The 13,984-nt window shown below is 30.3% G+C and overlaps 1 protein-coding gene across 3 annotated transcripts; it reads right to left on the bottom strand.

Annotated features, from left to right (window-relative positions):
- Window positions 1–2,235: 2,235 nt before the first annotated feature.
- On the bottom strand, window positions 2,236–13,127 carry LOC119681263 (putative leucine-rich repeat-containing protein DDB_G0290503). Of its 3 annotated transcripts, none has more exons than XM_038094406.1 (6): window positions 12,914–13,127; window positions 12,338–12,766; window positions 5,420–5,497; window positions 4,656–4,958; window positions 2,544–4,587; window positions 2,236–2,476 (listed from the first exon to the last, which is right to left on the bottom strand). In XM_038094406.1, the coding sequence occupies exons 2-5, from the start codon at window positions 12,501–12,503 to the stop codon at window positions 2,555–2,557; spliced, it is 2,580 nt and encodes an 859-aa protein (XP_037950334.1). In that variant the 5' UTR covers window positions 12,504–12,766; window positions 12,914–13,127; the 3' UTR covers window positions 2,236–2,476; window positions 2,544–2,554. The 3 variants fall into 3 exon arrangements, with proteins under 3 accessions (XP_037950334.1, XP_037950332.1, XP_037950333.1); XM_038094404.1 differs by having other exon boundaries at window positions 2,236–2,492; window positions 2,563–4,587; XM_038094405.1 differs by having other exon boundaries at window positions 2,236–2,492; window positions 2,563–4,587; window positions 12,946–13,127.
- Window positions 13,128–13,984: the final 857 nt, after the last annotated feature.

Genomic DNA, 13,984 nt, shown 5'->3' with positions numbered 1-13,984 from the left:
ATAGTGAATGAATCTTCCATTAATTTTTCAATTAAAAAAATTCCTTTTATATAGTTTGGGAAACTCTTCAAGAACTTCAATTAAAAACTTTTTTAAAAATATGATGAAACTATGTTCACATAACACAAATTATAACTTATTACTTTTAAAGAAATATCAATAATAACTAGAAGTCGCTGATGCTTTAAAAAATTCTGCAATCGCCGATTTAGAATTGACAATTCTAAAAGATGTGAACAATACTGATCAAATAAAATCAAATATATAGTAGTGTATATATTTTTTTACAAGGTGGGTCTTTCTAAGTAGCTAGACTATGCGACAGTATTAGGCTTATTCCAAACTGTTGAGCTCACATTTGCAACTTGTTTTTCAACTAGACATCTGGGTTGCTAGCAATAACGAGTTAAACTTCAAAAATTAGTTAAATCATTAATGGATGAATGATTTTTCAGTGTGTGATAATTATGTTTCATCGCCGTTGTACGCCACGTTTTAGAGCACTATTTGCTTTCGCTTTAGAACTTACAGAACATGGTTGCTACTCTTTCACCTGCCTCGCTCTTAGTTCAATTACATCTACTAAGCTCTCCTACGACGATTAGGTGGTATTTCTTTAAGAAATAATAGTAACAAAGAAGACACAAACGCCATCTTGAGGCAACTACCTACATTATGCAATTTAGATATTATAGATACTGCGTATACTTGTTGTTGGTGGTTTTTATATCAAAATTTGCAACTCAAGATATCTGGTATGTTCAGACCTGAATTATATGGACTATAGCGCAGTGAAAGAACCAATTTGAATTCAAGTTGACTAAAATCCGTTGTTGAAGCCAAACTCTAAGGATATCAAAATGGTACAAGCATTAAAAATAAAAGTTGAAAGTTGAAAGAAATTTGAACTTTAAAGGAAGAAAAAAAAGGCAAAAGAAAATAAAAAATAACTAAAGAATAGCAAAACAACTCTAACAAAAAAGGTATAAAAAAACAGAAAGATAAAAATAATTGAAGAAAAATATATTTAAGAAAAATATTAAATAAAAGAAAAAAATAAAGAAAAACAAAAAAGAAAAAGAACTGAAGAATAAAAACAGAAAGAGAAAAATAACTGCAGAAAAAGAAAAGAAAGTAAAAGAAAAAAAATGAAAAAAAGGAAAAAAAATAAAAAAAAGAGAAGAAAAAAATGAAAAAAAGAAAAAAAAAACTAAAGAAATGAAAAAAACTAAGTAAAACCAAGAAAAGCTAAAGGAAAAAACCAAAGAAAAGAAAAACATGAAGACATAAGTAATTAAAGAAAAAAGGAATAAAAATCAAGAAAATAAAAAAATTTTAAAAAATAAAAACAATTTAAAAAAAACCTAAAGAGAATAAACTAAGGCCGCGTACGATGGTAAATTGAGAGAAATAGTAAATTATGTCGGTATGGCAGCGAATGTTGGTATTTACCAGAATTTCGAGTAGAGTAAATTAGATAAAAATTAGGTAAATTAGGTGTTACTATTGTGAAGATTTTATATGTTTAATAAATAAATAAAAAAAACTAAAATAAAGAAAAGAAATTGAAACAATAGTTAAGAACAAGAAAGTGAAGAAAAAATATAATATAAAGAAAAATTAAAAAAAAGAAATGTAAATTAATAAAAACCAAGAAAAATCAAGTAAAAAAGAAAAAAGAAAAACAAATAAAAGCCAAACAAAAAGGAAAAACTAAAGAAAAATAATCTAAAAACCAGGAAATAGTCTAAGGAAAACAAATTTGAAGAAAAGAAGAAATCGTAGATACTAGCTAAGAGAAAGTAGATCAAGAAGATCTATCAAAAAAAAATAAAACAATTGAATACTAACGAGAAGTCTAATAAAAAGTGCTGTTCCAAATTACCCTCAACAAACGCTAATATGAGGTAGCGCTTTGAGATAATTATCTCACTTTTAGTACTAAAAATAAAAGTCAAAATTTATGTTCTTTATATAAAATATTTTATATTGTTTTAATCAAAAATAATATTCAAATAATGATTTCATTTTCATCTAAAAAAAATTATTAAGCTAATGTTCATTAAATGTCTATTTACGTCCAGTACTCATAAGCAAACTATATACTCGGACTTCATATATATCTCTCAATGTACGTTTGTTTCTTTTTTTTTATAATTCAACAATTCAAGAAAAAAAGTAACAAAACAAAAAAGTTACACTTTTAACTGAAAATATTCTCGAACGATTCGTAGGTCCTTAAAATTAAAAACAATCAAAAAAATTTTTTTAGTTACTAAAAACGTTTTTCTCTCAATAAAGAAAAATAATGGCAAATGGTATTAAGTCAAGTAGCACATAGCCTTGGTTCAGTGGGATGTGGTCTTCATTACAGCTAAACAGTCTAGATTTCCGAAAGAACAACATGTCCTTGCGTTTGTATGTATGAATGATCATTATAGATCGATGCTTCGTAGTTTTTAAAATGACTCAGTGGCTGAAAATTAGTTTTACTATTTACAGAAATAAATGAAAAAAAAAAAATTAAAATAAAAATGCTAAACGTCTTGAGATTCTACAGACACTCATCAGTTTCTTCTGTCGACATGGTGACTGTGGAAGGAACTTCTACTTCTAACAACTTTGTATGCGTTTCGGCGTCTTCCTCGTCCAGATCATCTTTACCGCAGCGTTGCTCCTGCATTTCAATATCCAATGTGCCATGTTGACGTTGGAATGATATGAGGAAAATAGTCACCGAGATGACAATGAACAGGAATGCTGTGCTGGAACAGATAACGATGATAATGGCGGAGCGATGTGAACTGTCGTCATGGACGTTGCGCGTTAGTAGCGCCTTATCAATATCAGCAGAATTTTCTGCTGCCAAATTATTATTATACAAATGGTCAGCATCGAAAAGAGCACTGGCACTATCTTCGACGCCATTATTAGCTGTGTAAATTGAACGTGATCCTTTTGTGGATGGTGGTAAAATCTCAGTATTAACTTCAACTGTATGTAATTCGGTGTTTTGGTCAGCAACTGAAGCAATTGTTGTAGAACCAACAGAAACAGTTCCGTCCTCATTTTCTATTGCGACTGGATCTTCTATGTTAATATCTTCTGTTTTCACTTTCGCCTCCATTTCATTGGAGATTTCAATGTTTTCATTGTCCTTTTCTTGTTCTTCAATTTGTGGTCGAGCTGTATTCGATGAGTCAAGTGTAGGTTCATCTACGACAAATGGTGGAATCTCAACACCTACTGGTGTTACATTTTCTTCAATGCTTTCAACAGCTTCCGACTTTCCTCCTTCTTGATTCTCATTAGATGCTTCTTCTCGCATATTAGTTTCTTCCACCACTTGTTTGTGAGTTTCTTCGTCTTCACTTTGTATTGCATTAGTGTCTGGCAGAACAGTTGTCACTTCGTCAGGTTGTATGTCATTGGTAACTGCTTCAACTCCTGGTTTCTTTATTATATTGTGTTTACTTTGTTCGACTGTTGAATTAATATTGTCATCCGATTCAGGTTTTTCTAAATCCGAAAGATGTATTTCGGAGGTGTCACCAGATTCATCATTTGTCGTTAAAGTTTCTTTCAACACAACAGTCATAATTTCATCTGAATTATTTTCTTTATCATTGGCTGGTGTGGTTTGAGTTATTACTTCGTACTTTTCATTCAAATTATTAATATTCTCTGAAACTTTATGTGAGGTCTTCTCTTCTTCTGACAAATCGTGTATGCTTTCTTCAATATCATTTTCTATATTTTCACTCACATTAACAGGATCTATGTCTTTATCTTCATCCAAATTTTTTCCAATATCTGCATTGCTCTCAATTTCAATAGCTTTAATAGATTCAGCATGTTGTGTTTCATCAGTTGACGTTTCATGTGCTTTAATGACATTATTTTCCTTCTCTTGTACTTCTTCCTTTGAATCCATGACATTTTCATGGTTATCTTTTTCAACGGAATCAACTATATTGGTTTCTTTTTGTTTTTCTTCTACTTCGTCTGATTCGATTACATTGCTACGTTTCTCTTCCTCTGTAGAATTCACGATAATACTATCGTTCTCCTTTATTGTTGATTCCAAGACATTCTCTTTTTTATCCACCTCAACTGATTGTACAACATCATCATCTTCAATTTCAATCGTTTTTATTGTGTTATCATTGTCACTATCTGAAGCTATGATATTATTTACATTGTGAGCTGATTCAAGTTCGTCACTGAGTTCGTTTAAATGAACTGCTTCCAAACTGTTGAGGATTTCATTTTTGTGATTTTGTATTGCATTTGTGACAATCGGTTTATTCTGTACTTCATTATTTCCGGCCTCTGCCATATCAATATTGGGTTTCTGCTCATTGACTTCTTCCTTTGTTACTTCTTTTTCTTCTTTAACAGCGTCCACATCAGACGTCTCAATTAAAACATCATTTCGTCTAGTATAAGCTTCGGGTAACACGTCCGCGTTAATGTCACTAATATCTTCTTTATCAGCGGTGATTAAATTTCTTGATTCTCTTGCAATATCTTCTGGCTCATCAGCTAACTCAGTCGCCAAAGTTTCTCTTTCGGCAGTTGTAACAACTGAAATTTAAAATAAAAATTAATTACTTTTCAATCTTATTCATATTATTAATATGAGTTTGACTTACTTTCTTTTTGCTCGTTTACAGTTTCCTGTTGACTTCCTTCGTGTTTTTCATTGGGATTTTGATTTTTCGGTATATAATCCGTAGAGAGTATGTCCTGTGTCAGAGTTTCACGCAAATCAGCTTCTGGTATACTATTTATGACATTCAGCAAAGCTGATGTGCTAGTATTTTTCTCCATTTCAATTTCTGTTTTAACAGAATTCCTAATCGATTCTTCTAAATCTTCCATATCCGCGTCTTGGGGTAAATTTTTTACTTCGGGTACTTCGTTTATCTCATTTAATATGGTTTCCGTATGTGATTCTACAATAAACAGTAAAGAAGTTATTTTTTGCTTTTTTTTTAAATATTTTTTGTTTTTTAAAAAAAGAATAAAATTTTACAAAAAAATTCTTTATAAACATTTACTTTTATTATTGAAAAAAAAAACTCTGTGTTTTCATAGAAAGTCAATAGTAAATTTCTATATTTTTCATAGTCACTAAAACTGTTTTAAAATCATGTGCTAACAGTTTGAAAGTCATAATTTCATATAGCTTGAAAGTCGTAACTCCGAACAGTTTGCAACTAATACGGCACTAAACATAATGTAAAAATATTCCTAATGGGCATGTTTGAAACGATTCATAAATGTATGGTTTGTGTATTTGATAGTAGCGGCTATAGACCGTGCATAAAGAACGTATAAAAAATTTCCTCTTTAAACGATCTTCCCGTTTTCATTATATTTTCTTTATGGTTCTTGTCTAGACTTTAGTACTTACCTGTATTATCGACAATAACATTATCGTTATTTTCAAATTGAGTTTGTGTTTGCATTATTTCGGTTCCTTGCGTTTGCACTAAAATGAGTAGAAAAAAAGTTTTTTTTTGTTTTATTAATACAATAAATAAATATATAATATATATAATAAATAATAATATAAATAAAAAAATAAATAAAAAAATAAATAATATAAATAAAAAAATAAATAATATAAATAAATAAATATAAATAATAAATAATAATAATAAATAAATAGTAAATAAACAATAACAAATATAAATAAATCAATAATAATATATTAAAAAATAAATAATTATGACGTTATAAAAACCTAATCTATTTGCTGATAATACGAAATAAAAGTTGAACATAGACGTCAGGGAAGAAAATTGATGTATTATTAAAGATATTGAAAGCAGAACCATATTTCAAAGTAATAAAAATCTTTTTTTTCTGTAAAACTGTTCAGTACTCAATATACATACTGACAGACCGAATTGAACTGCAACTTCTCTTTTTTTTTAATTTAAATTAATTTTTTGTAAACAAATAGAAAAATATGTTTAAAAACAATTAAATTTTGCATATCCTTTCGAAATGATCGCCTTTAACAACACAAAACTGTGGATCGGGGTTGGTAGCTAAAGAGTCGTATATAGCACGTATACGAAACTGTCAGATCCTTACCTATACACAAAGAAGAGGAAGTGCAGTATGGTTTATAGAACCTTTAGAACCCTTTTCATATTAAAAATTTGCATTAATATTGAAGCTACAGAGCAAAAACGCAAAGAGAGAGCAAATATGGATTAAATTTCCGAGTTACTTTCTCCACAAATGTGTTTTATTTTTCTGCTAACCACTATAACTCATTCCAACACTGTCATTTCGTTTATAAAACTCCATGTTTCATACTAATTTTTAAGTTTTTAAAATAATTAAATATAATTAGTAAGCATAAAAAAATTCATGCATTCAGTTTATAATTCTCATATTATTTAATTTACACTAGCCTTGAATAATCTCAATGCATTGTGCATATGGTTGAGAAATCACGTTGATATATTATATATATAATTAAGTTACTTCGACTAACACCTTTTGGAGCTCGCAATATGCAACTGTTTTGAGAGCAATTTACAAAGTTCTAAAACGAAATAGCCCAGCTGGGGAAAAATTAAAATAACAAAGCCATACAAACGAAAATCTTACTGGAAGAATGGAGATCCAAGTAGAAAAACTCGTAACGGTGTTAACAGAACGGTACTATAGGCATCCAAACCAAAAAAATCAAGTTTCTATTTTTATGTAGAAACTGTGAGCTAAAAGCGAGAAAAGTAATAATAGAACACTTCGTATGCAAATGCTCAAGCCTGGCAAAATAACGATATTCCATTGTGGATATTGTATATATAGTTCATCCAAAAATAATCACCCTTTAGAACTTAGAATCTTATAACCGAATATGTGAAACAAAACAGTACCTAGAAACTGATTGAGTAGAAGAGGAACCTCTGGTGCTATTAAAATCAATCAACCAACCATGTAAATGTTTAATCATTTTTTTTATTTACCTCAAACTATTTCATAGTAAGTATGTCTTCTATATAAAACAAATATAATATATCTTTTAGTTTCGTTCTAAGAAATTTGTTGCCCGTGTTAAACTGAACGGACTGAACCTCCATTCAATAAAAAAATAAGGATAAAGTTCCTTTTACATAAATAAAGAACCATTTTTCTTTTTTTTTTAAGTTTTAATCTAAGGACGTGTGCGAGTTAGGTTAAGTTGCGTTCTAAATGGGGTAAATTCAAAGTTGTGCCGATAATGTAGTGATGTTTCGATACGTGTTGATAAATGGCTAAATGTGTGCAGTGCAAAAAATCCCAAAAAAATCTCCCATTTGGTTTAGCATCAACTTAGCCTAACTCGCACACGTCCTAAATGAAACGTATATTGCCAATAAAAATCGACGTTGTCGAAATGCTTATTCCATAGGATAATGTCTAGACAATATTTCCATTAACATCAATATCAATATTTCAATATTTTTTATCAATATTTCCCGCTGGTTCTAACATAACCGTTGTTTTACCCACTTTTACCAGGAAATCTGAAATCAAAACGCTTTTCTTAGCTAATTGAGGAGGTTTAGTCCTTTCTTCCACCTCACTTAACCTCGTTTAGGACAGTGTCTATTTACCTGCTAAGGATTATACAGCTATGATTTCTTTATGTATTTAGTGGTCATAATTTTTTGAAAGAAAACTCAGCATTATTTCTACTTTAGTTTCATAGACCCATTAATAATAGACCCAATATGGCACCATATTATTATAATAATATCAGTGCAGAAAAATCAATAAGAGAAAAGCATATAAATAAATGCCATCGTAAAAATACATAAAAATAATCTAAGTAAATAAATAATCAAACTCATTTTTAAATAATCGTGTTATTATCTAAGCAAATTTATCGTAAAATCGTTGGATAATAAAACTTCATTGTGAAGGAAACTTGAGCTCAATATGTTTTTTATTTCACAAGAAATGAATGTCTGTGGATGAGTCAATCGATAAACCCATTTCGCATTCTATATGAAATGAAAGATATTGTAAATAAATGAAATTTATTCTTCTGTAGGATAGAATTATTTATATTTTAAAATAAATTAGTTTACTGAATACTCGTATTACATTTCTTGGAAGACATTCTAAAAGTACATATGTTGGATTATGGCATATGTTAAACCAAATTCAAAAAGTACGCAGAAGTGTTTCCGATTAAATAATACATATAAATGATATAAATAACATATGTTCAGAAATTAATAAGAATCCGGAAGAAAAAATTCTTTTCGACATCGGTTAGATTAGGTTAGACCATCATTAAGCCTGAATCACAATTATTTCCTTGAAACGTACATATTTGTATATCTATCTTGTCTTTTAATAATTGTAGAAAAATTACGAATTGCTACGACCCGAAACTAATCCTTTTTTACTAGAATGAAAACTTGCTCACTTTTCTATAAAAATTTACTGGCTCAATAGGTACACGTAGTTAGCACGAATTTAGTAAAAACTCTTCCTAATTTATTCTTTTTTTGCAAATAGTTGTCTATTTATAAAACTTAAAAAAAAAGCAGAGGCTCCATCGATGTTAATTGCATCTAGAAGTATAATGAGTCACCTTGACAAACTATAATTATTAGAGATCCGTATTACAGCTGTGCTTTGCTAGAGATCTAGGGACAGCAACATCATTTTGAAATTAGAAATTGAGATTCTGATTGATGCTTGCATAAGAAGTACGTCAGGTAACTAAGATAACTAAGAATTCGTCGCTTTGTCTGAAAAAAATAGTTTTATTTCTTTCATTCATACTTGGATCACTTGGTTTTCTAAAGGAACACTTTATCCAGTATTTTCGTTTCAACTAAATGGTACTATCTAAAGTGGCAGAATCACGTTCACACATGACTTGTTCGACTTTGCTCTGCGCTAAGAGCAAGTTTGTGACGTCTTCGATAATCAGGTCTTTATTAGTAATATCCATTCTGGACTTAAGCAGACAGCACACTTTCTGTTAAGTTGGAGTCATGTTATAATCGATTGTATCTGCTATTGCCTTGTGGATTTAAGTCAAGGGCATTCCAAAGAATTTCTTTGAGTGGCTTCATTAAAATAGGTCCAATTAGTTTGCATTTGCGACTGATGATTATGCAATATTTATATGCGGTCTAAACCACCGCAATGTGCACGTTGATAATTATAAAGTCGATGGACCTATTGGGTTTCAATTTTTTGTTCTTTGTTTACTTGAAGACCATATTTAGTTGGTTCTTCACCTAATTTTTTTAGTTTGCTACGCACATTGTTATAAGAACATATAGTAAACATATATCACCAGATATATCTTGGAGTTGTCCCAAAGAATTTTCCAATTCTTCCGTATTTTTTTTCTTCAATGCCCTGTTTTCTATGTATAATATTGTGGAGAATATCATCGATTGCGATTAAAAATAGAATTAATAAATTTATAAATGGAATATGTATTGAGATTTTCTATCACGTTTTTTAATAATTCTATCATGCTAATAATTATACATTAGCACTTGTTAGCACAACAATTCTTCCTGTTTAGCATTTCGTTGCCAAAATAGCAATAGACTTGATATGGATAGTGACCATATACATTAGCAATATGAAAAGATTAACGTTGAAACAAATAAAAATACAGTTTGCTGATGTTTATAATGATGTATATCATTTCCAACTGTGCTTAATTGAGTGAGTAAACGAAAACATAATATTTTCACTGGTAGTAAACAGTGTGTGGAAAGTCTATTTAAATGAACTCCTCGATTACCTCGATTATTTCATCAATAAATTCTATGAGAGTACTTTGACTGATCGGCGAATAAAAGTGTACTAGATTGTGAAAATATAGATATATATCAGGACATAGAGTGACTTCAGTTCTATACAACACTTGGGTACGAAGAGACTATAGGCAAGGTGGATACCACATTTACTTCTTATGAACGATTTTTAAAGAATGTTTTATATGTTTTAAGCAATGCCAAATATGGTTTCATTATTCTAACACACATCGGAGACGAAGAAACAGTTAAAATAATGGAGATAACTGATTGAATTAATTTCGAAGAAGGTAGAGACAATGAAGTCGATCGAATCGGTTATTAGCTAATACAAAAAACGAGTACATGGATGCATATGGAACTCTACTACAAATAAGTTTTCCATTCAAAATATAGGTGTTACTCATTCTGCTATAACTATTTTTTAGTTCCAGACCTTAGGATGAAGTTTGTAGATCATATTCATATTCATATTCATTTTGAAAACATTTCTAATTTATAATCATTTAATCCATAACAGTTTCTTTGAAATAAATTGAAAAAATCATATTACTTAGAGTACTTGATAAAGTTGAAGAATCATTGGTTATAATGTATTTGGCTGAAAGGTGATTATGTTAAGGAGAAAAAATAAATCCAGCAAACGAAACTTGCTTTCATCTAATATTTTCTTGACTTAGTGTCTTAACTAAGATTGATATCGTGAACTACATGACTACAATAACAGTTAAGTTATTCAGTATTTGTACATATGCATATATTAAAAATTTTTTAAAGTGATTACTTCCTATATAGCAGATATTAACCTGAAATTTTAAGACAAAATAATACTCATTGCATTATTAGGTGAGGTGGGATTGAAGTGGTAGTCTTGTGCCCCAAAGTTCGCTTAGACACAAATAAATACCGGCCCGCTTACTTGGTGATAATTTAAGCCACAAAAGACCATTTAAAAGACAAAATATATGAATCAAAAAGCGTTCAAATAGTGGTTATTTCATAAAATTGGATAAAGATACATATAACTGTAGAGTAATGGATGTAAGCTTAAAGTTATGTGTATTTACGTTAATTGCAAACGCTGTAAATTCATCTTTTTATCTTTTAGAGCTATTGAAAAATTTAAATAATTGCAGAGAAAGATTAAAACATAAATGTTTAGTTAAAGAAAGTTGTTCTTTCAGAATATAAACTTTCAGGTTCCTCAGACTTTAGTCGGTTATTAATACTTTTCTTCTCCTCATCTTTTGATTTTACTGATATTATTTTAGTTATTTTCTCCATACATGCAATATTTAAAATAATTTCGTCTTATTAGCATAAAAGCCGCATAAACTGGTATAAGGAAAATTCCAGAAACATGTATTTTATATGTAAATATATGTAGAAATGAAAAGAATTTGTACTAAAAATATAGCATAGAAATATAATCCTAACAATTTTGAGGTAATAAAAACATTTAAGCATAATTTATGACACCCATTCGATTTGGTTTAACTTCCTTAACGGAGCAACTAAGAAGCCAAAGACTTCACAGTTCATCTTGTATGGAAAATATGGAGAGAATTTTTTTTAAGTGTCTGAAAATTAATTGAAAACGTCAAAGCAACGAGATTCTTGAACTGACATAGGGAAAACATATGTTTTTTTGGTTTGGTTTAGTTTTCCCGCGACACTTTACACAACATCAATTTAGGGACAAAGACTATATGCAGCCGGGATGCGTAGATCGATCATAGGCACGCACGCTGAGAAGTAAGCAGGCAGCCAGGCAGGCAGGCAAGCAGACATCTTAAGTCAATAAAATGCAGAAGACAGAAGGCAGAAGAAGAAGTCAGTCGTGAGTGTTGCGGGATGTTGGCATTGAGAGATGAATGGATGGACTACGAAAATAGCAGCATTTTTATCTTATTGTCTTATTGTATTGTTGTTGCGTTTTATTTGGCTAGTCTTGTTTGTTTTCAACTGAAAAGGGAAGAAAGGCAATATACTTAAGACATAATTTCGTTTTGCCTAAAATTTAAAAATTACATATTTTTCTTTTCAAGAGAAATACTTAACTAAATTCTCTATTGATTTATGTTGTTTCTTTATGTTCCTGTTTTTTTTATATTGATGTATTTTATTTTATTTTTTTTTTTTGTTCAACTATAATAAATAATAATTGATATGAATAGAAAGCCTGTGCGTTTGAGCTGCTGCTTCTACCACTTCTACCGCCACTTCTTCCCTTCCACCTCTGCTTCGTATGGATATCTATTTGAGCAAAGTTTATGCATGGATATCCTAGAGCGTTTGATATCTACCGACCTATTTGTGGTTTGGTTATTAACATGTTTGGCATACAAAGAAAGACACGTTTTCCGGATTGGAAAAGAAATTTATACAATACTCGTATGGGGAGCTCGTAAAACAAAAACAACTGAAACATGGCTTTTGATAATGACATAAGGAAAATGAGACGCTGCACCGCAAAACCTGAGCAAATATTTAAGCTAAGAAATATTGAGAAAAAAAAAATAATTACTTACAAGGCAAAATAAAAATGATCGCCACTGCGGCAAAGATCGTCATCATCATCGTCGTCATTTTCGATGTTTTTGTTGTCGTTATCAATTGTTGGCTTTGATAAAACCTGTTGCCAAGCTGAAGTTTTCGATTGCAGCTGGTCTGCTCATCGCCCAGCACATCCTCCATGTTCAGTAGATTCGCACCCGTAAATTAGCGGCAATTTTACTGTTTTTCTTTTTTTTTTGTTTGTTGTTGTTTTTTTTTATTGTCGTTTAGTTTATTTTTTATTAATTATTTATTTTGTTGATGTTCTTTTTTTATTTTCCACTGCGTAGTGAGTCAATAATTTCGGTTTTTAACACCAAAGCACGTCAAATTAAAAATTCTAAACGCAACCCGCAACTGCACGAGGAATATTAATCAAGTCAGAGCTTCCTTCACTACGTATACTTTAAATAAATTAATATATTTTATAATTTAATATTTTTTATATTTAAATTAAAATATTCTTATATCAAAAAACGAAAAATCTTCTTTAACAAGAAATCACAAATGGTTAGAAAACAAAAAGAAACTCGTGTTCTTCAACGTCTAACCTCTTCGACTTCAACTTTCTGAACACATTTACTTTCTTTAGCATTCGCACAATTTGTTGTTACTTTTTCTTTTCTTTCAAATAAATGTGCATTGCATTTAGCCTATCTATCACTTGCACCGTTAACAACCACACTCTTTCGTTACTCGCAAAGAACTAAACCTACTCAGCACGATCAAGATCGAGAACCTCCTCACACGCATTGCAGCACGTTTGCTTACTGCCTGCCTGCCTTCTTGCCTGCTTGCCTGTTTGCCTGTTTGCCTGGCTGTTCCCTATCAAGTGCGTTCATTCGTTTTATTTTGTTTTTGTTTTTGTTATTGTTTTCGTTATTGGTCTTGCATTCGTTGCTATTATTGTGTTGTTGTTCATTCATTTTTTGCTCCTTGTCTTTTTCAAACATACATACATATGTATATGAAGATTACTTTGAAATGCTATTCATCATCATCGTTTTTTGCCTGTTCGGCTTGTTAGCCAACAAGCCGGCTGTTGAATGTCTTCTACATGCATACGTACATACGTACATATTTGCTTTGGATAAGAATAGGGAGAGCCACTCAAATAGGGGCTACTGCATATTTGGCTATGTTCATTATATTGTTGTTGCCACTGAAGTGTTGGTTGTGTTGTTGTTTTGATATTATTTTCGTTATGGGACATAAGAGTTTTACTAAATTTACACTCAACAAAAATAGAAAGTATGAAGTAAAATGCTTTTTACTCTAAAGATATTGAAAAACCCAATAGAATTCCATTAAAATTGGAGTCAATACGGATTACTGTAATAATCAGATTGTGGAAGTGATATTAAAAATCTAAAAAAAGTCCTACATATGTTTAATAATTCAATTAAATTATTCAATTGAATTATTCAAATAATAATTCAGTTCTTACGATCCATCGAAACAAATGGTAGAGAAGTGGTTAATTGACTTTAAAGGCGACTGCTGATGACACACCGGGAAACACCAAAAGTTGCAAGGGATAAAACCTTAAAGATTTCAATAATTTTGCATGAACATTTCTCTATGAGAAAGGTCTTTGTGAAGTGGGTGTCTCATTTGCTAAA

This window comes from Teleopsis dalmanni, chromosome 2 (assembly GCF_002237135.1).
Source record: "Teleopsis dalmanni isolate 2A chromosome 2, ASM223713v2, whole genome shotgun sequence".
Classification (NCBI taxonomy): domain Eukaryota; kingdom Metazoa; phylum Arthropoda; class Insecta; order Diptera; family Diopsidae; genus Teleopsis; species Teleopsis dalmanni.
Note: the sequence above shows the minus strand (reverse complement) of the source record. Positions and strands in the feature narration are given on the sequence as shown.